The sequence below is a fragment of the Miniopterus natalensis genome, chromosome 15, assembly GCF_054644295.1.
Source record: "Miniopterus natalensis isolate mMinNat1 chromosome 15, mMinNat1.hap1, whole genome shotgun sequence".
NCBI classification, from domain to species: Eukaryota; Metazoa; Chordata; class Mammalia; order Chiroptera; family Miniopteridae; genus Miniopterus; species Miniopterus natalensis.
This window is the reverse complement of record NC_142095.1, coordinates 9234538-9259361: the sequence shown is the minus strand read 5'-3', so window position 1 is coordinate 9259361 and position 24824 is coordinate 9234538. Positions and strand designations below refer to the sequence as shown.

The 24824-nt window shown below is 45.1% G+C and overlaps 1 protein-coding gene across 2 annotated transcripts in view; it reads right to left on the bottom strand.

Moving 5' to 3' along the window:
* The window catches only part of TRANK1 (tetratricopeptide repeat and ankyrin repeat containing 1), an 80557-nt gene that overhangs the window by 20093 nt on the left and 35640 nt on the right, over positions 1 to 24824 (bottom strand). For both annotated transcript variants that reach the window (XM_087824870.1, XM_087824871.1), the window contains 8 exons: positions 19462 to 19632; positions 16035 to 16196; positions 13887 to 14141; positions 12150 to 12326; positions 8618 to 11515; positions 5593 to 5792; positions 5151 to 5288; positions 1133 to 1279 (listed from right to left, as the gene is read on the bottom strand). In XM_087824870.1, the coding sequence (XP_087680996.1) occupies positions 1133 to 1279; positions 5151 to 5288; positions 5593 to 5792; positions 8618 to 11515; positions 12150 to 12326; positions 13887 to 14141; positions 16035 to 16196; positions 19462 to 19632 (4148 nt within the window). The remainder of the gene's footprint in view (positions 1 to 1132; positions 1280 to 5150; positions 5289 to 5592; positions 5793 to 8617; positions 11516 to 12149; positions 12327 to 13886; positions 14142 to 16034; positions 16197 to 19461; positions 19633 to 24824) is intronic.

Genomic DNA, 24824 nt, shown 5'->3' with positions numbered 1-24824 from the left:
GAGCTACAAGGGGACACACTTCAATGGGCTTACTCTGATTCTGGAGAAATACAGAGAGTAAATTATAGGGAAGTCTAGCACAGGCCATGAAGACCTGAGGTGCTCACCATGGCCTCAGCACAGATAGGCACAGTTAAGCTCTAGCAGGGAGCACACCATTAGTTCAGGACCACCCTTGAATTTGTGGTAATTTTATCTTTTGAAATAATCATAGATTCACAGGAAGTACAAAGATCGTATAGAGGTCCCATGTACCTCCACTCCACTTACTCCAATGGTTATATCTTACACAGTTACAGCAACTTAGTTTTAAAAGTGAAACCAGTCCTATACTTCTATTATAACTATCGCTAGGATGAATAACTCATGGCCTACCCCATGACTGAGCACTGTGGATACAAGGAGATTATGACTTGGACACAGGGACGGCCTCCTTGATTAAATAGCGCACCTTTCAAGACAATGGATTTGCGGCTACCTAGAAGTTTGCAAAGCTTGGCAGTGATTTAACTTCTATTTCCCCAGAGACTTCGAGGCATTTACAGAACTAACCTGATAACTGCTGTTCTGTTTATTTTATACTCCGTTTGAGACATGAAACTAAGATAGTACTTTCTCCTAGTTGTTGGTTTTGCTGGTTCAACTTTGTGTGATGCCACCCTCACTTTCTTGAGTTACCCATCAACCCCACTGTCGAGAACTCCAGAGAACTTCTCAGCTTTGCCTCCTTCTCCGTGACATCACTGGATGTAAAGGGCAAGGAAAGCCGGGTACCTTAACAGCCAAGGCTGCTGCACAAGTCTCTACTAAGTATAGTTCCGGACCTCACTTCTGAGTTCCCATCAGCAACATCGAAATTTCTAAACAGAGCCCAGTTCCCGAGGGGAACAGAGGTACAACCCACCCCTCCACTTTCAGACAGTGCCCCACCCATCAGGCCCAGCTCCCGGCTGAGACAAGGAAGTTTGAAACAGGGAGATCCTTGCTGCTCCCTCGCCTGCCTCCACCCCCAGGGCTGATGTAGAGGAAGGCAAGCCAGGTGCCAGCGTCCATCTTCCATCTCATCTTCTCGTCCAAGACTGTTCACTGGCTCGCTGTCAAACACTCGTGCGCATGAACAGCAGAAAATCACCTTGTACATTTCTGGATTCACCATGAGAGAGCGACTCTGAGACGGGCTGGGCTTCTCCAGGGGCACGTCAACCAGCAGCCCGCTTTCCTCTCTGGAGTCCGATGACGAAGGTGTAAATGAGGAAATGACCTTCCACTCCTTGTAAGCCTGAACAATAACGACAAATTAAAGACCAATAGAATATGCTTTTCAACTCTACATACAGCCACCCTGGGCCTCATAGAGAACTGAGCCCCCCTCTTCCTGGCCTGGCAGCCAGGCCATCAGCCCCAGCTGTGAGGAGAGGCCATCCTATGGCCTCAGAATGGTGGGATGGGACTCAGGTTGTGCAGGCAGGGATCAGGAAAGCTTCCAGGAAAACTCCCCCAGAGACTTGGTCAGGAGAGCTGAGAAGTCAGGCACATTGCCCACTTCCAGAAGGCACACTAAGGGCCCAAGAAGTTCTCGTTGAAAGAATTTCGACAAGTAGCATGGAGAAAAGAACACAGTGTCCTCACCCCTTTTCACTATATGTTTAAGAGATGCCCTTAGAGTCAGAAATACAGTAGGCAGAATTTTCTAACTCAAGTATTCAACCATGGATGGGAGAATATTCCAGAGCTGCTGATACACTGCTCAAGGTAGACTCTGAGCTCAGACAGAACAAATTCATATCTCATTCCTTTCACTTACTAGCTGTGTGACCTTGCACAAACCATTTGTCTCTTTGGTCTCATTTTTCTGCTCTATAAAATGAGGATTCTGGAACTACCCAAGTTTGTTGGGAAAATAAAAGATCATCAATGTCAAACTCAAACCACAAAACCACACTGACTATATGGACCAGAGGTAGGCAAATTTTTCCTTTAAAGGGTCAAATAAATATTTTTGGCTTTATGGGCCCTGTGGTCTCTCTTCTAACTACACAACTCTGCTACTGCAATATAAAAGCAGCCATGGTCAGCATGTAAATCAATGGGCATGGTGTGTACATTTCAAAACTAAAATTGAATTGAAAATAATTGTCATGTGTCATGAAATATTACTTTCCTTTTAATTTTTTTTAACCACTTTAAAATGTATAAACCACTCTTAGCCCACAGGCCATACACAAACAGCCAGTGGGCTGGGCTGGGCCCTGGGGCCATGGTTTGCAGACCTGGTGAAGCTAACGTGCCCAGGTCACATGCAGTATTTATTTAGAGTCCAGAATTCCTATGAAATGTCAGGCTTCATACTTTACCTGTCTTATGTTAGTAGCGTGTTAATTCTCCTAGACTTTTCTATTCCTAAAATGGTGCTACCCGCCACCTACGTATCTTTTCAAAGAGGAGTAAAAAATGGAGTGAATACAGTTCATTACCTCCTGGAAGTTACCCCAGAACATAAACTATATGAACATTAGGTGAAAGGCTTTAACACTAACAAATACGAAGGGTTATGCTCATAACCAATTATGGGATTAATCACCAGGTTCTGAAAAGAGATGTGAATCATGTAATCATTTAAGTAGTCGGAAGTGAAAAAGTCAGCTTCAGGACACACGATGACTGTCCTCTTTGTAAAGCTGCAAGCCTACCGTGGTGGCGCCTGCTCTCTAGGTTAGTTAAGCAACCCACGAAAGTTGTGGTTTTCAAAGTTCTTCCTGTGCTATTTGCTCATGAGTGTGAAGGAAAGAACTCCCCACTGGGGCAGACTGTAAGTGGAAGGCATCCTTCCAAGTCCCCACAGGAGGGGAGTTTGGGGGTGACAGGGAGAATTACTGTCTCTCCCCAAAATGAGGCAAAATTCTATAGGAGAAGGACTTGGTGTAACATTCCCTGGTTCCTTCCCCATCTCAGAAAGTGGCCCTGGTGGCCTGCGGTGGAACGGGTAGTAAATGCTCCAGAGAGAAGAATCACAAACCAGGGCAATGAGAACCCCCCACTACACGTGCACACATGCACACATACCCAAGTGGCAGATTCTGCAAAGATGGTGGCTGCCAGAGACATAAACCAGGGCGGGGTGGGAGAAGAGACAGAGGATGGAGAGGAGCTCTCCACAGTTCCCCCACCCCACACAACAATCTCTATTGCACACCTTCATCCAGTCCCCCGAGAGAAACTCCACTGAGCAGCCAGCCCACAGGCGACCAGGGACTTATGTGATCCCTGTCTTTCCTCTGCTTTGATTAAAGCTTTTCCTCTCACATGCTGAATGATGCTTTGGGGTCTTGAGGTTGTAAATGACAGACTGAGGGTGTGCTCTGTACCAGGGATGCACAATTACATTCCTGGTACGTTGGGAAGCACCACATCAGAGGTCCTTCTATAAGTCTTACTGTGTGCATAGGAGGAAGCGGATGTTACCCAAAGATTCCATTTCTGATTGTTTTAATTTCATGCAACTCACTGAGCCACTGGTGGGAGCACAGGGTCAAGGTATTGGGCCTTTGCCATTTCCAGGATCAAGGTGAGACAACCACTGTACTTTTCTTTCACAAAACAGAGGCAATCACAAGTTACAGATCTGTAAGTCCAGAGCTCCTTGAGCTTCTTACTGGCACAAGCATACAACTGGCATTTAAGAAGGGACAGGAACAACAAAGTCTTACCCCTTCCTCTTTGGGAGAGCCTCGGTCCAACCATAACCAATGGATGTATTATGAGAGAAAACAGTTAGTCCTCAGAGATTAAAAATGGTCCCAGGGTTAATGAGAGTGCATCTGATTTTATTAGCAAAAGTCAATAGAAAAGGAATGCACTTAAGGTACGGCAATGATATACTACTCACTGTGGAAGGTTCTGGAGGCTGATTTGCATGCAGGGCTTTAAAAGGAAGGGGGTACAGCAGAATTTAGAACTCAAAGCATCTGAGTTCATTTCTAGGCTCTGCCACCTACATTATGACTATAGGCAATTCACTTAATTTTCATGACCCTCAGCCTTATCTGTAGAATGAGGGTAATAAAAATACATACAACCTCAGAGGGCTGGTGGAGGGTAAAGTGAGACAACACATGCAGAAGGTATTTCACAAACTGTAAAGCACCCATAACAATATTAGTTGTAGATATTAGCAAGTCAAAAATGACATTTTCTCAAAGATCACACAAAAAATAAATAAGGACTCCACGTAACGGGTCGATTCTGGGGCAGAGTTTAAGGTGTCAAAGCTAATGGTCCTCCTGACTTGGCTATGAAAACAGCCCTTCAAGCATGCGTCATGTGCAGAAGTCTGCAACAGGGACCAGGGCACAGCCAGCTAAGTCCCCAAAGAAGATGCCACAGCAGTCAGCAGCCAGCAGCCAGCCTGAGTCCCCACCAAAGACACTGGTGAAGAGAAATCAGTGGCTAGAAAACCAAGGACAATGGTCTTGAATTAGTGGCTCTACCCATAATGCACTGGGTTTGGGGAGAAAGACCATCAAGTCAAAGCAGTGAGCTGGCACAGAGGTCACTGGGGGTCAGTCTGGGGACATTTTCGCTGCCGCTGTCTGCATGGGTGGCAAGCAGTGGAGGCGAAGCCGTGCCAGAAGGGAGCTCCCGGGCAGGCGGGCGGCTGTCCTCATGCCCCGCATTACCTGATCCAGTGGGCAGGAACCAAGCCTCATCTGTCCTCCTGGAGTTGTCTCTCTCTACGGACTGACCTTGCCCAGTTCTGTCCTCACTGGTGGACACTGCTAACCTTGCCTTCATTTGTAAGGCTCTCCTTAGAGCTGACTCCAACTTGAGCATCCTTGGGAGTCAAGGATAACAGTAGCTTGTGAAAACCAGAAGCTGGCACTTGGGTACCAGGCATTCAGAAGAAGACTACAAGAGAACAGGGAAGGGAAGGGCACAGGGAGAACCAGCCCAGGACACACCATGAAACAACCCATAGCCATTGTCAAAACCACACTGAACACTCCAAGCCCCACACTAAATGGGTGATGCTCCAAAAAGAAATAGGCACCTGTGACAAACTCTTCTACTCAGCTCCAAATTCTCTTTCCTGGAGTGGCAGTGTAACTCACACATATACATGCGGTGTGTGAAAAGAAGTGGGTGTGACGTACCTCAGAATCGGTGAAAAAGTTGTAAAGGAGGACATCATCAAATTCTAAGCCTTTTGCTTCATATACTGTTAGCACAAGTGCTAACCCCAGCTCTTCTGGAATTTTCTCCTTTGCCATTTCATTGGCTACAAGGATTACCTAGAAAAAGAAAAGGGAGATAAGAGAAAAAAACACATCAAATTCTACAAAGACAAATCTGGCGAAGCTCAGACCATTTCTATAGGAGGTAGGAAATGTGATTAGGAGAAGTGGCCAGTGTGGACTTGGTCAGTCAGGCTAGTGGAAATAGTAATAACAATTAGTCACTCACCCATCTCTGAAACTTACCCATTCTGGGAGAAGGGCTACTGAATTCTACCTTGTAGAATAATTTAGCCTCTCAAACCTTTTTTCAATTGCAAACTGCCTTTTATTTCAAAGCATACAATCCCAAGAAGCTCACCTGGTGCGCCCCAAATTCAATGGTCTGGGTTTTCCTCTTGTTCCCTTGTAGCAAAATTGCTAAGTCGCTTACACTACAAGACTCCAGGACCGTCGGTTTGGGACCATCAAAGAGGCCAGAATCCCTTGGAAGGCGATCAAAAGATTCTGGGAAATAGAACTGAAGCAAATCTACCACTCCTGATGCCAGATTAAGGATTCCTGGGATAAAACAGAAAACACAAGTCAGATATTGAACAACATGACAATATGGCTGAGTTTTGTGGAGCTTTTTTTTTAGGGGTTGGTTTTGTTTTTATTTCCTAAGAAGCAATACTGGCTCTGATAATACATATAATTGCAGCCAACCTCCAGTTCTCATTAGATTATCACTTCAACCCTCAGCATATTATCCCTGGTACAATGGATAAAGGCAGAGATATGCTGCTGTGCTAAGAAGGTTTTGTAGGATCTCATTCCTGACCTATATTCATATCAGAAAAAATTACCTCATAAAGAAGAGTCAAGGCAGAAATGACTTGAACAATCAGAGCTGTCAGAATGCTAATAGAAGGGGCTGGTATAGATGGTAAGGAAACAAGACTTAGCTTATCCCCTCTCATTGGTGTTTAGAGCACAGGAGACAATGTTGCCATGGTAACAGCAGTGCTGGCTATTAGCTGGGGCTACACCAAGGCCACCATCGCCCTTTTCCACCAGGTTTATAGCCAGCTGAGAGAGGACTCTACCAAGAGAAATCGTCAGAGCTGGAGAAAAGATTTTCAAAGCTGGGCTGAGCTGTGTGGTATATGCTATACTCTGGTAGGCCACCTGGCTTCTAATCATTTCCTGAGTCTTTGGCTAAACAAATCAGAATTTTAGTTTAATTTTACAATGTGGGTGTATATGAGTATGAATGTGTATGTATATGCATGTATGTGTATATGCATGTATGTGTGCATGTATGGATATGTGTCTGTGGTATGTATGTTTTCTATTTCCACTAAATCATAGCCTGCTTCAAATGCATCTAGAAAAAGAGCACCTATCAAAAACGTACAATAAACATCACACTTAAAATGATGAAATGTTATAAATATTCCCATTACCTTCAGAAATAACATACGAATGCCTGTTATTGCTTCTATTTGAGGTCCTAACCAATATGAAAGAGAAATAACATGTAAAAGAAAATAAAAACTGCCCTTATCTGCAGAAAAATGCCAAAATCTGTAAGTTAGAATATTCAGCAAGATTGTTAGATACAGATCAACAAACAAGAACAAACAGCATTCTCCTATACCATTAATAACTGATTAGAAAATGTAAAAAAAGAAAAAAAGGCAGCCATGACAGTAACAAAAAGTATAAGAACAAATCTAACAGCTGTGTAAAATGTCTGGAGGAAATTATAACATATTCTTGAAGGCAGTAAAAGACCTGAATAGAGAAATATGTCATGGCTCAGAAACCCCAAGTGATGTAAATATGTGATTTCTTCCCCAAAGAGCAGTAAATTCAATGAAATTCTAGTCCAAATTACAGAAAGTCATTGAACAAGTTTGATGACTATCATAAATAGTACAGTATTAACAGCACAAGAATAGACAAGTCAAATAAACTAGTGAGCCCAGAAACAAAATCACAGACATGTTGGGGAAAAAAGCATTACAAATCAGAGGAGAGGGTGGACTATGAAGTAAATGGTGTCAGCACAACTGATTCTCTATATGGAAAAAGTAAAATTAGATTACAGAGGGTTATATAGCGCCAAGGTGGAGAAACCCTGAAATAACCTTGTTAATATTCCAGTAAGATCCTATATTTCAGGACCCTTGAATGTGTAATTATATCTTGAATGGTGTAAATAAATGGAAAGTATTTGTCGGGTAGGTAGCCAATTTTGAAACTTAATTCACTCCAGGATGGTATGTCACAGTAAAAAACTGGCAGGAACCTGATGTCCATCGCTGGAAAATGGACAATAACCTGTTATAGTCACAAAATGGAATACTAACAAGTTAGAAACTCATGGACTACGGCTCCATGTCATCGGCATGCAGAAATCCCGAAGTGTAAAGTTGTGCAGAAACACGAAGTTGCAAAAGGATACCTCTGGCGTGATCCCATTAAATAAAATTTCTAAGCACATAAAATAATACTGTATATTGTTCATGGACACATACAGGACACAGGAGGTGAATTTGTGAGCATTCTATAAACCACAAAGTAGTATTCTGGGATTGCTGTTATGTTATTTAAACCCTCTGTGCCTCACTTTCCTTCTCTGTAAAATGGGAATGATGCCTACCTGATGGGTTGAGGAGAAAGCACAGGTATTAGATGAAAACTGCCTGGCATCATGCAGGCACAACTGAGGTACAAGTTCAAAGCACCTGAGAATGTGTTATCTCTCACCTGCCACTCCTGTTTTTTGGCTTCTCTTTAATAGAAAAGGTAGTTTAAGAATTAATAACTTGTAATTCACGCATTACTTTCCATTGCATAAGCAGGTGCTCCCAAAGTGCTTTAATGCAAGTTCTCAGCAGTTTAAACATCCCCCTGAAATGTTTTCATGTCATGGGAAACTCCCTAAGATATAATTACATAGCCTTTATCTGATGAAAGGGAACTTTAGTTCCTGGCAAGGAGTGGGCCCCGCTGGCCGAATTTAAATGCTGACAGAATTTAAATGCCGTCTTTTAAAGGTTAAATACTCAGAAACCTAAGCATATACGTTCTTTTTTACAGGCAAAAGGAAAGAAACCATTATTTGTACAGTTGATCCTGTTAAGTATATGGAGTTTGTATGATGCTGTCTTTTAAATGTCGTCTTTTAAAGGTTAACTGTCCATTTCCACTCAACCACAGCTTAATTATCAACCTAGAGATAAGTGGTGGCAAAAATCATAAGACCTTGTTTGTGAGTGTATTTACTTACTAACAAACTCCAAAATACTACCCTTACTGAAGCTACAAAAGCCTAACAAAAGCTAGCCTACAGCTCCCAAAGCAGCCCGAGGTAAGTTCCCAAGCCCTGGTCATACCCGAATGGGACCGGTAGTTCTGGTACAGCTGGTGGATCCTCTTGGGCTTCCGGACGGCCCACTGCTTGTCCACGGTGCTTCTGCTGGCGTAGTGGAACAGGGAGCGCAGGTCGCTGAAGCGGAAGGCCACGCCCTTCATGATGCTCTGGGCCGTGTCCCCGGTGAGGAACATGGCATTGGGGTCATTGATGCACTTCATCAGCAGCGCGAGCTCAGCCTGCGTGAAGTCCTGAATCTCGTCACCGTAGAGCTCGTGGATGGACCACGGGAGCACCCTGAGCTCTGACAGCCGCCGGGACAGGTTGAACAGAACGTCCTCCTCGTCGAAGTAGCCTTTCTGGGACCTGATCTGCTGATACAGGCAGAAGAGGCTGTAAATCTCGCTCCGGTCTTCCTTGAAATTGGGGCACCGCTTCCTCCCTAGCTTCTTATATTCTTCTTCCGTGAGTCTCCCCTGGGGGCAGCTGAGGGCCTCGAAAGACCCCTTCAGGAAAGATTTTATTTCCTTCCAAATCAGCGCAGGGTTGTAGGAGGTTTTCCCTTTGTTCATCTTGGGCCATATTTCACTGGAGAACACCTCGAATGTCACGTACACCCGGGGGTCAACGTCGCACGACCGCGATTCCACAGCCCTTTCCTCCTCCCCACTGTCCCCATCCACCTCGGGCTCCTCCTCCTCGTCCTGCCAGTTGGAGATGGACGACTCTTCCTGCGTGGACCACCCAACGATGGTTCTTTTCAAGCTGCCGTCCTCGTTTCTCAGGAAAAACGGATTGGGCAGGGAGGCGTCGAGCAGGAGGAGCAGCTGCTTAGAAGTGAGGAACAGGGGGAAGTTCTCATCCCGCAGGTCCTGGAGTCTGTGAACGCTGGGCTCCAGCGGTCTGTAGTGACTGGTGGCCTTGGAAGACTTGGAGAGCTCAATGAAGTTCCTCTGCACCTCCTGGCACAGCACATGGTTCTTGGTCACGAAGATCTGGTGTAAATGCTCCAGCTGCTGGGGACCGTCTGAGGCACCTGCTTCTGCCCCCTGGCCGGGCACCGCAGGGTCCCCACCGGCTCCCCCCGCGCAGGCGTCACTCTCCTGCTCCTCCTCTAAGCTGCCCGCCGTCTCCGCTTCCATGGAGTCTTCCTCCTCCCCCTCCTCTTCCTCCCCCTCCTCCTCCCCGCCCGGTCCCTCCGTCCTGAGCGTCACGTCTAACCTCCTCCTCAGCCAGACCTGCCTGGCCAGCAGCGGGCTTCCTGCCTGCTCGGCTTTTTCCCAGTAGCTGTGGAACTTCTTCCACAGTCGGTACAAGCAGCAGGTGGTCTTCCCGGTGCCACTGCGCCCGATCAGGATGATGGGCTCTGGCGGCTTGGGGTTGAGGTGGATCACGGCGTACTCGAGCTCGCCCACGCGGAAGGGGTACTCCACCGTGGCCGTCATGTCGTTGAGGATGTTGAAGGCCATGTTGGTGCTGAAGCTGTGGAACTTCATGATGTTGTACTCCGTTTGCACCGCGCTGGCCGGGGGGAAGTACTCGGGCTCCACGGGATCCCCGCCCTTCTCGGCCTCCGTGTCCTCCACGTAGCAGCGCGGTATCCGCTTTCGGATTTTCATGTTGGCCAACACCTGGCCTTTGTTGATGCCCTTCAGCTTCTTCCGCAGGATGCAGGACAGGCCCCGGTTGTAGGCGCTGCAGATGGCCCTGATGGAGTCCGACAGCTTGCAGTGGTCCAAGACGATGTCCCAGATCCGGATGATCTCTGTATAGATCCGCCCCGACTTCTCCGTGGAGTGTGAGCCCCGCTCCGTGGCGATGATCTTCTCCGGGTTCTCACTGCAACGGGGGGAGAAGTCAATGGCGAGCTCCCACAGCATCCGTGCTCCTTTGTCCAGCTTGGCCTCGAAGAGCTGGATGTTCCCTTTCAGGTTCTTCAGCCGCTTCTGCAGGCCCTGGGTCCACTCGCCATTCCCCAGCCGATGGATGGCTAGGATGACTTTCTTCTTCATGACCTTGGTCATCGCTTTACTGGATAGCTTCTTCAGCATTTCTGAAGTACACTCAATCTCCCACGTCATATTCTCGAAGTCCTGGAGGCAGGTCTCCACCTCCTGCCAGTTGTCCTGATCACTGCTGTTCTCCCTGCCTCTGGGACCAGCAGGAATGAGCTGCAAGGCAACAAGGTCCGCCTGAGCATGTTCACCCCCTGCCTCAGGGCCAGCAGGGTTGTTCCCAGCACCGTCAGAGCACGCCACCCCCAGGGCTCTCTGGAGCTCGTCCTTCTTCACTTCTGTGCCAGCTCCTGTCGCCAGAGGCTTAGAGTCCTGGAGACGGTCCTCTGGGAGGGGCGCATCCAATGCTAGCTTCTTGATCAGATCCATGATGTCCTGCACAAGGCAGTCTCTCTGAGAGCAGGGCGTGACCACTGGGGGCTCCTGCTTCATCACCTGGGCATCTGGAAGAGTCTCCCAGCTGTCAGGGACCTTGGCTCCTTCGGGCAGGGAGCTGGCAGCGACACCACACAGCAGAGGCTTGGATGGAGCCTGGGACTTGAGCTGAGATGTGTGACCAGGGGCATTCGCCCTCGGGGACTTCCCTGGGTGGGCGGCAGAGTCCTGCCGGGTCCTCCGCCGGCTCTCCGACACAGCTTTGTTCCAGGCCACGAGCAGAGGGTCATTCTTCTTAATCCGGTGCCGTGCGTCCTTGCCCTCTCTGTTCTTCAGGTTGAAGTTGATGTCGAACTTTGCCAGCAGGTTCAACAGCTTCTTCATGCGCTTCAGCATGCCCCGCTGGAAGAGGGTGTGCATCAGTGTGTTCCCGTTGCTGTCCTGGATATTGGGGTTGAGGTAGTCAAATTTGGAGGGGTTGGACCAGAACAGACCCAACAGGTGGTTGAGGAAGCTGAAACCGATGTCGGCTGAAAGACACAGACAAAACCCTGTGAGTGCTGAGCCTCTTCTCGGGGAACAGAGACCTCTGGATTTAAGAGAGATGCCAGCCAGGGGTGTCTTAGAACACCTAACTCCCCTAAGTATTTGATAACCGGGTGGTTCCCAACCAGAGGCAATTTGCTCCCCAAGGGACATGTGACAAAGTCTGGGGACATTTTTGATTATCACAATCTGAGAGATGCTACTGGCATAGAGTGGGTAGAGGCCAAGGATGCTGCTGAACATCCCACAGAGCACAGGGCAGTGCCCACGGCAAAAAATTATCCAGCCCAAATGTTAACAGTGCCAATGAGAAACCCTGAGATAACCTTATAATATTCTAGATCTTTATGTCAGGATCCCTGAAAACGGTGTAAATAAACAGAAAGTATCTGTTAGCTATGGAGCCAACTCTGAAACTTAAGAATCCTCCTCAATCGACCCACCCTGATCATTCACCATGATGGTTACTCCATCCCATCAAGCCAGGGGCAGGCCTTGCCAAGAAACAGGCTTTTTCCAGATCACTGGTTTTCCCAACAGAAAAAAACACACCAGAGCATGGGTTCTAATATCCAGCCTCCTTCTTGAGGAAAAGACAGTTTGAAAATAGAGGCCTACCGTTGACATCTAAAAAGATGTGGAGAGCCGCATGCAGAGGAGTGTCACCGTCTGAGAGAGAAATGCCGCGGGGGTCCGCACCCTTGGTTAGAAGGAGAAAGGCCAACTCAAAGTCCTTGTGCTTCAGGCTTGTGGCCAGCGGCCTTGCCTGGCTGTCCTGGAGACCCTGTGGCAAGGCTGGGGGAGAAACAAAAGAGCACCCGTGAGCTGCATTTATGTGGCGAGGTATAGCCCGGCTCACCTGGGAAGGGCAGGACCACCTCTGCCATTTATCCCCTGGGAAGAGCTGATGCTCACCTGACTTCTGAGGCCCCGCTACCATCTTCTGGGAGGCAAAGGCTTCCCAGCACCCTCAGAGTGAAAGCCCAACTCCTTCTCAAGTGCCCTCCATCTGCCTGGTCTCTCCCAGCTTTCTAGCTCCCCCTGTGGTCCCACCACAGGACACAGACTCCAGCATCAGCACTGATGGGGAGGAGGGACAGGGCCTGCAAACAACTGAACCCCAGTGGTTGCCTGGCACCATACCTACCGCACAGTTGGTGATCAGGACATGAGCACTACTCCTAACATCCTATGTTTCTACGAAGCTTGTTCTCGAGAAAGCTCATCTACCCACAGCTGCATCTTCCCTGACACCTCTCCAGCCCCACACACCTTCCTTTAGCTCAGTCCATGCCTCCCCTCTGCACTGCAGGCTCCCCAACCTGCACCCGCTGGAGATCTGCAGCCCTCCTGCACAGGCCTCCAACAGCCATGCATTCACTCTCTGTCTGGGCCCTAGCACCTGATCCCAGGTTGATGCTCCATAAGGGCTCAGTGACAAAGGAATAAAACTGGAATCCCGCGAGAGTCACAGTTTCTGGGCAAAGGGAATAACACTCCATACAAGGAACAGGTTTAAAGAAATAAACTATCGGAGGCATCCATCCACTTCCTGAAACCTGTGGTTGGAGTCAATGCCTGAGGGCTTCGTATGGCACTTTGAGAACTGAGGACCAATGTGTTATCACTCCCCTTAAACAGCAAACCAAGCAGAAAACCCACAGCCCTGGTGCTATATGAGAGCCAATCTGTGAACTCACTTAATATTCAAAACATCCCTAAGAGGGACTATAATCATTCCCATTTTATAAACGAGGAGACGAAGGCACAAATAGCAGGCCCAAGGCCACATAGCTAGCTAGCAATGGCATTAGTGGGGATGGGGGGGGCGGGAGGAGGTTGGTGTTTCCAAATTTGTTTTAAAATAAAACCCAATCCAGCAAGATGCTGCACACTCCAGACGTCCATCCAACCAAGTGTGATTGTGCTGACTGAAGAGGCAGGTGTTTCCGCCCACCAATTATTTGAGTGTTTCTTTGAAAACAAGCATCTGAAATCCCAATGTGTTGATTAGAAAGGAAAAACCACCGAGTGGATCAGGACCCATGCAGTATATGCAGTGCAGGGAAAAGTCCAGCCACGGGCTAGGGGGGGCAGTGACTGCCGAGGACCAAACCAGGGCCAAGGACTGCCTCCACGTACCTGAGGTTCCTCCTAACTGTAATTCACAGAAATGTAGACTTCCTAGGGCAACACCCACTGACAGGCCTCGCTGTTTCAAAATGAGAAGATACAGAGGAAGGGAAGGAGGCAGAATTTAAAGGAGTCTCCAAAATCGAGTGAAAAACACAACAGGCAGTGACCTGAGCTCTCATGGGAGGGAACCCCCAGTGCTCAGCACCTCGGCATTCTCACCTCCACTGTCTATCAGGCACTCCAGGAGCTGTATCCGGCGCTGGTCCCAGGCCCTGAGCGGGGGGATGACAGAGCAGAGGTCGAGGTCCGAGAAGTTACAGTCTTTGAGGAGGCTCTCTCCGAGTGGGGGCTCCCCACTCACTTTGCGGGTCAGCAGAAGAAGCACTTCAGGCCATCTCTGCTTTTCCAGTAAAAACTTGATGAAGGTGTTGGCACAGTCACGGTTAATGTCACAGACCAGGTCAGGAGGAATTTCTTTCAAAAACAAGAACACACCATATTCCAAAAAGAGGTTCATATAGTTTCTGTCCCCAACCACAACTAAACACATATATATGCAATTAACACAAGTTACTGATCAGTAGGGTTTTTTTGTTTGTTTTTAAAATGTTTTTATTGATTTTAGAGAGAGAGGAAGGGAGAGGGAGAGAGAGATAGAAACACTGATGAGAGAGAAGCATTGATCAGCTGCCTCCTGCACATTCCCTACTGAGAATGGAGCCTGAAACGTGGGCATGTGCCCTGACTGGGAATTGAACCGGGGACCTCTTGGTGTATGGGAGGACCCTCAACCAACTGAGCTACACAAGCCAGGCTGATCAGTAGTTTTAAGCACTGGAGAAACTATAAACAAGTAATGAATTACTCGCAAAGCTTCTTGGGAAGGTTAGAAATACTCTAAGGAGAGTAGAGTCTGGTCCAGGAGGAGAGCAGAATTTTGACTGTCTTAAGGAAGAATACTTGAGTTAAGGTAGTCTACTGAGATCAAAGGGCAGGAGCCCGGCTTAAATTCTGCATAATATAAAGAGTTTGTCCTGCTTAAGGAACACTGAAATACAGGGAGGCACTACAGGATAATTAAAAAGTCAAGAATTACAGATAATGGTGAGAGGATGGTTTGACCCCCAATTCCTAATTCTGTTCCCAGAAACCTAAATGTTTCCAGCTGGTCTCTAATGTCTAGGGACAGGGTAATGGTTATCCCTGTTCATGATGCTGGTGTATCTTAAGTGTGGAAAACTTAGCAAGTACATTGCCAGATTTAGGAAATAAAAATATAAGATGCCAGTTAAATTGAAATTTCAGATAAACAAATTTCAGATAAACAAATTTTCAGCATTTGTATGTCTCTTGCAATGTTTGGGACATACCTATACTAAAAATATATTCATTTTTTATCTGAAATTATAATTCAACTGGCATCCTGTATTTTGTCTGGCAATTCTATCAGTAAGAAAAGCAGGAAGGAAGGGAAAGGAAGAACGATTTGATTTGTATTTGCTAGTTTTTGCTTCCCATCTTTTCCTAAGACTTCTAAATGAATATTCATTTTAATATTTAAAATGTTCATTTGAAAACAAGAAAAAAATGTCAATACAGGCTATCCTATTATCTTAACAGGAACCAGCAAAACAAAAGCATAAAATATAAACTTTTGTAACAAACATTTGCAATTTTTGTGCCCCAGAATCTATGCTCTTATCTTCTGATAAAAGTGTTCTCCCACCCGTCAGTACTGTCACAGATCTGGTAAGTGGTAGAGTTAAGATCCAAAACTCCAAGCCTTAAACTGCATACCCTGAAGAGCATTGTGGGTCTTCTAGCCCTGCCTTCCTGTATTCTCTGTAGACTTAAGAAATTTCAGCCCTACACATGGTCCAAGTGAATGCTTCATAGCCCATACTGACTGCCGATGTTAAAAACTAAATTTCACCTACTTGGTATTTCTAGAATCTTCCCTAATTATCTCTAGTTTGTCATCTAAAATTCTTTTCTGGAATTTCTCAGATTTCCTCATAATGAAAAAAATTAACACTCAATTATACAATAATTATATGCCCCAATGTTAGCCAGTATCTACAGAAGAGAGACATCTGTGGTATTTTTAAAAGGATAGTCTACGCAAAGAGTAATCTAGGAGGAGGCATGAAAAACTAGTGATGGAGGTTGCCTTGGGGACAGGACTTAGGGACTGAAGTTCATGGGTGGACGACGAACTTTTCACTGGTAATAATTGATGTTCGGAGCTGTCTGGCTGTTTTACATGTAGGTTATTACATTTTTAAATCCATTTCTAAAATATATTCAAAAAGAGCTTTAATGAGCATAAACCACCTTGCACACAATTGAATCTGCGAGAAAATTTACCTTGCAGAGAAGAAAGGAGGCGCAAGAACTTCTGAACTACATCTTGCTTCAGAAAGTTCTTATGCAATAACTGGCTTCCTGAGTTCATGTACTTCACCAGCTCCGCAGAGGCCCTCTGGAAAACGTCACTCTCACTAACGGGTCCTTCACCATTACTCAGTCCTGCAAAAAACGCCAGGGGATGCTGTCAAATTCAGAGATCACAGCTGTGGAAGGCTGCAATTACAATTCTGTACCCCTCCAAGTACCCACATGCTTTGCCATGTGACTTTGCAGCTCCTCCCATCGAGAGGCGGAGCCTATTCCCCACCCTTGATTCTGGCCTGGCTGCATGACTAGTTATGACAAATAGAAGGCAGGGGATGTGATTTTTGTGCCAGATCTGAGCCTAGGCCTCAAGAGGTCTTGTTTAGTTCTATTTGCTCTCTTGGGACCTTGGTCTCTGCCATGTGAACGGGTCCAGGCTGGTCTTCTGGGGGATGAGACAGCATAGAACAAAGAGGAATCAGTCCAGTTATCCCAGCTGAGGCCCCATAGATGTTAAGGAGCCTGGCCAAGATCAGCAAGGTAGGGACACTTGAAAGCGTTCAGTTAAGACTATGAGAACAGCCCAGCTTAGACTTCTGATCTGCAGGATCAGGAACTGAATACATGTTTATTGTTTTAAGCCAGTAAGTTTCGGGGGGTCTGTTATGCGGCAGCCAGTAACTGATATCACAGTTCAGGGAAGTAACAGAGGAGGATGACTTAAAGCAACAGCAACGTCTAGCTACAACAGTCCCCCCTTATTCATGGACAGCCCTGAAGCAGGGCCGGTCTTGGTGCTGAGAGATTCGAAGATGGGAAACCACGCCTCTGAGCCACAGGCTCCCTCTGTGAGGGAAACCAACACACAGAGAAGGTTCCAGTATCCTCCCAGTCCGTGCTATAGATGCTGGCACCAGCACAGAACAGAGAGCAGCTGGCTCCCCCTGGAGGACCAGGAAGGAAAGCTTCAGAGGGCTGCATCTGTTCCCACTTGAAAAGTCCTGCATTATGAGTGAGAGATCAAAGCTTGTCCTGGGGCCCTAAAGAGAGTTGAGCTGCCAGGGGTGGACATGCTGCCATCTGGTGGTGAAGGCGGGTAAGACAGTTACATAATCCTGGCTCCTCAGGACTGAAGCCCTCCTCAAAGTGGGCTCTGGCTCCCACTGGCAGATTGTGAGAATCTTGAGTCCTGCTCTGAACCTGCTGAATAAAAATCTACCCTCTTAACAGGCTCCCCAGTGATCCGTGTGCATTTACACCTGGAAGCTCTGGTTTAAAGAACAGCAGAAATCTTCAGCAAGACCCTTTATTTCTCACCCAGATGCAAAAGCCATCCTATCCACAGACACCATCACTAGCTAGCTCTTCCTGATAACTGTCATCCACTTCTTTTCTGATTTATATCAGTTCCTTTTGCTTCTTTTAACTCAGTGTTTCCCTGTGGCCATTCAATATTCCTCTAGAGCAGCAAGGAAACCTTCCTGGTCAATGATCTGGAAAACTTTAAGGTAATCAAACATCCGGTAAATTTACCAATGAGCACTGGGGACTTGAGACTTGACTACATCTACTGTCATGGCAAACTACCCAGTCAGCCCAAGGGCAAGCCTGGAACAGGGCACACCCCTCCTGCATGTGTTTCTCAGCCAAGCAAGTGCAGTTGAGTCCTAATAAGTAAGAAAGGGACCAGCTGCAATTCTGAGTGTCTTCTTGTGGTTCCAAACTGGACCAGAATTAGTGGTGAAGGAGGGGAGGAATGGAGAGCGAGACCCTGTCTCAGTAGATGAGATGTTTTTAAGATCAGCAGATATTCAAAAATTCTACTATACAAAGAAATTGAAATATAAAAATTTTAAAAACTAAATAAAAATGAATGACTTACGCTAAAGTCTATAACACTAAATATAACATACATGTACACATATACAGTATTCTAAGAATATTAGAATTAATAAACAATATATTGGCAAACGAAGCAGCCATTTTCTACCATTAACTGGTGGTGGTTGTTTTTTGTTTTTAAAACTTGGAAATTCTTTGGCAAAGATAGTTTCAGTTTCTCAATTTAACAGACCGTTAAACCAGGGCACGTCAGTGATGATGAAACACATTCCAATTTCGAAGATGTTAAGATCGGGGGGGGGGGGGGGGGGGGGCGGCAAAAAAGTGTAACTTGGAATCGATGAAATACAATGCCTACATTCAGACATATTATCAACCAATAAAGGACAAGAAAAGGCCTTTTCCAAAACTCCGTAAGTCTGCTACCCATGACTCTTCCAAGAAAAACTTACACGAGTCAGTCCTCTCACAGCACAAGGGAGAAATCTAAACAGACAACATGAGCCACAGGAGTCCTGTATGAGTAACAGAACTAAAAGAGGCATAATGTACACATGCTGGGAATAAAGTCCAAATAAAGTCTAAAAACTGTATGTGTGTACATGCACATATACACATATATACAATAATGTATATGTATGTGTCATTAAGCTGGAATGCCTAAACAGAGCCATATTTTTTTAATTTTTTCATCTTTCAATGAAAACTGACATTCAATATTCTATTAGTCTCAGGTGTATAGCACAGTGGTTAGACATTTGCATAACTTACGAAGTGATCCCCCCAATATGTCTAGTACTCACCTGACACCATACATAATTATTTCAATATTTAAAGAGCAAAGTTGTCAGGACACTTGGTAATTCCTTTTTCTGTGGGTCCAGTTATGCTACTTATTGTAGAAAGTGTAACATTTACATAATCATCCTACCATGCAAATGCCATTTACTGGTTTTCAAGTTTTAGAATCAATCTATAGATGAAGCACAGGAAACTTAAAGAGTTAAGCAACAGAATGTAAATGACACAAGTAACATCAGTAGACAACATTCAACAAGTGGGGCTGACTCGCTGTACTTCATCTTACATACCAGCCAGTCAATGGATGCTGTCCCAAACTAATAAATCAAGAAATAGAAACGTAAGTTAATATATAAGTGCCTAAGTGTAATTTAATGTAATATAAGTGTATTTTAAATTGTTGGCTGTGGCTGTTTCTGAAGAGTAGGATTGATTTTTGTTATCTCCTGTTCTGTCTGAATTTTTTTTTTTTTTTTTTTTTTTTTTTTTACTGTGTGCATGCATTATTAGAAAAAAAATCCCCCATAGAATTTAAAGGAGAACCTGGCGAAGTTCCCAGGATGTGGCAGGTGCTCTCTCTACATAAGAAAGAGTTGTCTCATTCTAGCTTCCAAAAAAAAGCAAACAAGTTTTCCAAAGATTGGGAGTCTCATTTCCATCTTTATATACCAAGAAAAAATGAACTGATTTGTATCTAATATCACAGAACCAGTTTTACTCCCACCCCCCAAAAAAATTAATTCACTGGAAGCTGTACCTGACAGGTCCTTAGAACACGCAGCCAGTTTTTCTAAGTGACTATTGATTTTCTCGATGGCTTTGAAGTTCTTATTCCTCTTCAGGACATCCACGGGGGTCCGGGACTGTCGGTCCAGCAGGGTGGGGTCTGCCCCAAAGCGCAGGAGCATCTGCACATCCTCTGTTTGTCCTAGGGCAGGCCAAAAAGGAAAAGGGGACATTGTCATGGTTCCTTCCCTAAGGAGATGTCCCTATGAGTGCTCGTCCTCCCAGTTTCCTGCCCAAGCAGCCCAGGGCAAGGGGACCAAGGTCCCTCTGCCTACAGAACCTGAACTGCTGGCCTTGGGCAATTCACCCAACTGTCCGAAGCAAGGAGTCCTGTGTGGAGTGAGAAGGACAATAGCTTTCAAGAGGTTTAGAAGTGCGCTCCTCTATACCTTTCTCCCCTCTCCTTGGCAACAAGCAAGGAGAGGGGGAATCTGGTTACTAGGCAACAGTTACAGCTGCAAGGATAGCAGCAAGCTATGACTTTAGATTTCTTTATTCCCTGGAGAGGAAACAAAATATTCTTCCAAAAAAAGCCTGTCTGGGGACAGGAGAAGAAAGTGGTGATTGCTTTCACATCAGGGTCTTTTTGTCGTCACTGTTTCCACCCTCCCAGCCGCTAACCTCTGGCTGCCAGCTCTGTTTACTGCTTTGATGAATCTATTTGCCAGGCATCAAGGTGTCTCTGTGATCAGAGATGCAACAGTTTTCAGAAATGGAACAGGTGTATCTCTGGGGTACAAAAACTTATGTGGGCATGGAGAGTTAAATGAATCAATGCCTGATCCCCAGCTTCCATACCCATGCCTTCCTAAAATTCACTGCCTTGACCAGGCACTTGTCCAGGTATTGTCCTGCTCATGGTGGTGTCCTTTCCCATCTTCCCAGTAACAACTGCCCTTCTGCCCTTTACAAAACCAAGACAAAATTTAAAAGTTCTACTTTTTTCTCCCCCATCGAATATCTCACACTCGCAGGCAGAATTCTAAGACACTTTCTTAGATTCCCAGCACCTGGTATACACATACCTTCTCCCAGTTCTTCAATCAAATACTAATCCAGGTACTGCTTTGATGAGGCTCTGAAAATGTAATTAAGGTCCCAAAACAGCTGACCTTAACATAGGGAGATTTTCCAGGTAGGCCTGACCTAGTCATTTGAACTTTAAAGGTCAAAAATGTAGAGCAGAGATTCAAAATACAACAGGGATCTGACACACAAGAAATTCTCCCCTGCCGGCTTTGAAGATAGAGGGCGGCCCCATGACAAGGAATGTGTGTGGTCTGTTGAAGCTGACAGCAGCCTTTGGCTGATAGTGAGAAAGGAAATGGGACCCCAGTCCTACAACCACAAGGAACTAGATTCCGCCACAACCATGTGAACTTAAAGGAAGGCCTGGAACTCTAAGTAAGAACACAGTCCCAGCCAATACCTGATTTCAGCTTTGAGAGACACTGAGCAGAAAACTCAGTCATATGGAAGCCCATCTTCTAAAAGGGAGGCTGCTCTGTGTCCTCTAGGGAGGAAGAGGGATGGAACCCCATTCCCATCCTGTCACTCATCTGGAGAGTGACACAGGTTCTAGCAGCCTGAGCTTCGTCATCTGTGAAACTAGCCTCCTGATACCTTCCTCACAATTGTCCCAGAGGGTGTATGAGAAAACCTGCCTGAGTATATGGCATGTGGTGACTCAATGACCCTTGAAGTGTTGGGACACAGCAGCAGGGGCTGGCTGAGCCTCGGGGCCACGGCTGGCATTGTGAAAAGTCATTTCTCATTGTTTCTCCTAATAAGAATATAGGCATCTTTTTGAAGGAAGCAAGTATTTCTCAGACATGCCTTCAGTTCAAAGTTTTTAATACATACAAAGTAGACTTTTTTAAAAACTGAATAGACAGTGTGTGTGTGTGTGTGTGTGTGTTTTTGTTCCCTCTAGCTCTATCACCCGAAATACATGCTCACAGTTGGAGCTTTATCCTCAGTTTAGACCAGAGCTGGACTTCCAATCTCAAGGTTAGATATCCCAGAAAATGTGCTTTTATATCCTAGAAAAGTGATGGATACAGAAGGATTGCTCCAGTTAAGTGAAAATCCAGAAACGCTGGCTGTACCCACAAAGTCAAGCTCCCAACCTCCATCCTTCCCAGCCCCCTTGCTGAGCCCCCATCTGAGATTCTCAGAACTGAGATCCTGAACCAGGCCACCAGGTGGCACCACGTCTATCTCCGTTTTTGTTCTTTTTTACTGAAAAGGAGTACATTTTGCAGAGTGAAAAATATCATGAAACAGTTTGTTTACTAAGATACCAATTATGTTTCAAATATTCATATGTACATTAAAGCAGTTCCCTCTGCTGCTGACCCTCCACCAAAAAAAAAGAAAACTCAGTCACATCACTCTGGACTATTGACCCATAGAACTGTGAGCTCATAAATGTGTTGTTGCTTTTTTTTGCTTTTTAAATGTATCTTTATTGATTTCAGAGAGAGGAAGGGAGAGGGAGAGAGAGAGATAGAAGCATCAATGATGAGAGAGTCATTGATCGGCCGCCTCCTGCACGCCCCCGACTGGGGATGGAGCCCGCAACCCGGGCATGTGCCCCGATCGCCTGGATCCTAGGTTGCTGCTCAACCTCTGAGCCACACCCGGCCGGGCATGAGTGTTGTTTTAAACCACGTAGTTTATGGTGGTCTGTTACATAGCATAGAAACTAACACAGTTACCATAGCATATTGTCCCAAAAGAGGTGAAAGCTCTGACCTCCAGGGTATCATCTAAGGGAAAATTAAGTGCCTAGCAAGCCCCTTTTAAGCAGCTCTATAACCCATTCTCCTCTTACTTTGCCACAAATTTTTATTCTCATCTTGAATATTTATTAAAAAATGTAATATATTTCTGTTGTTTCAATAATTTCTGTAGTAATAATTTTAGAAATAATTCAATCCCCCAAAAAATGAACCCTTACAGTATTACACTCACAGAAAATTTTGAAATTTAAAGTTATAATACTTATTGTTCCAGGCATGTCTCACTAAGAGAGTTTGAAGCATAAAATACATTAGGGCAAAGTTCTGTTCATATACATAAACTGGAAATATAAATCAAAAGAGAGAAATTCACATTTGGTATTTTTGACTACTAAAGAACTTGTCCATAATTTTTAAATGGATATTAGAAGATATCAAATCATTATGTACTTATATTCTACTATATATACAAGTAAAGGAGATAAAAGTTTTATTTTAAAATATCAACGTGTTCAAAGTTCTGAAAATTAACTTTTCTTACAATTATTTAGACTTACACATAAAAAATTCTAGATGTCACCTTAAAAACATATAAAGCGGTATACAGGTTTTTTAAATTCTTTAAGGGAATAAGAAAGCAAATTTTAAAGACCACTGACATACTTGACTTTTAATTTTTTTACTTGACTAGCATCCATTCTTCTTTTTCCTGAGAATGACACCCAGTTTTCCTTTGGGAAAGCACCTCTGCCCATTCCCTGCCTACCTGATTTGATAGAAGTGAACACACACGCCTCCTCCTGGCTCTAGTGACTTGTTCATGGGGGGAAACAGAGGGTAGTGTTACCAAAGTCAAATTATCAGACTCTTTCCCAGGACTTTGACTGAAATATTTGAAGGAGGTACCCTCTTTGGCTGTGATTGGCAAAGTGGCAGAATATAATCCTGCAGAGTCTGGTGGCCTCAACTGAAAGAAAGCCTGTCTACGAAAGGACCTAACACAGAAGAAGCAGAGTTCAGAGGTGAGACAGATTCTGGAAGACACCTTGGGAGCACCAGACCAGACTCAACTCTTCAGTCACATAAGCCAATAAATTCCCCTTCCTGCCTAAATCAGTTGAGTGTCTGTAGCTTGTAACCAAGACAGATGCCACTACTCCGGATCCATCCTCAATTTTTCAGTTCGAGGAGATGACCATTTCTAGGCTTTGGGTCCTGCTGCTGCCTGGCTCTGGTGATTCCCTGAGACTCTGTCCCTGGGTCTTTCAAACCACTGCTCCAGAGCTAGGGGGCCATCGTAACAACCAGCATCCACCAAAACACCAACAGAACCGAAGACTCCTAAGGCCCTATGATGCTGCAGTTATTTCAAATGGTGGATTTGCAATTCAGGCCACCTTAGAGAATCTGCAGAGTTCTTGACTCGGTGTAACGAGAATATATTCAAGCCCAGCTGGCATGGTCCAGCGGTTGAGAATCAACTTTTGATCCAAGAGATTGTGGTTCGATTCCCGGTCAGGGCACATGCCCAGGTTGCAGGCTTGATCCCCAGTCCGGGATATGCAGGGGCAGCCGATCAATGACTCTCTCATCATTGATGTTTCTGTCTCCCTGCTTGTCCCTCTCCCTTCCTCTCTCTGAAATCAATAAAAACATATTTAAAACATATATATATATGTGTATATACATATATATATATATATTCATTTTCAAGGTGGAGATAATTTCATACACCACTGGGCAACCTCTCTGGGGTTCAGGTAAGCAATAGCTTTCAAAACCCAAATACATATCAACATGCTAACACCTTAAAACTGAATATATGCTTTACATACGTAAAATATGTGTGGAAGAAAACATCAGTTATTAATAATATTGGTTCCTGAGTGGCTGAAGGACAGACATAGGATAGAGACTCTCAATGTAGACCTTCTGTACCTTCTGATTTTTTAAGGTAGTCTATTTAAAATTTGAATAAAGTTAGAGTTTATCCAAATAAATAAAGTGTACAAATTCTTTCCATTAGCAATTTCTCAACTAAGAAATTATCCCATAGATACATTCATAGCAGTTCACAAAGATGGGTGTAGAAAATGTGCCCTGAGCAATGTTTTCAGTAATGAAATAACAGAAAAACATTTGAATATGCATCAGTCGGGTAAGGACGGCACAGTGATAAGAGGCACGGACTTTAACCACAAATTATAGGCTAATGGCAGCGCTGGACCAGCTCAGAACAGCCCATGAGGACCAACTGTTCCATGTCCAGGAAGGCTGCAAACATCAATAAACATAGCCATTATTAACAACTAAGTTATTTAAACTTACAACTAAATTATTTAAATATAAGCAAATAAATAAATATTAAAAATAAAACTCATCCCTTCCTAATTATCTTCCTACATTTTGCAATTACCTATGATGAGGTTTCTTTACATATCTCTACATATCTCTTAACATGTTTCGAGTGTAGAAAATGCAATATAATTGTGCGCTATTGCACATTACCCAGTTCGGTGGTTAATGACATCAGCTCGGTAGCTTGAAATCAGCCAGGGAATTTATACCAGGGAAATCAGCAAACACTACA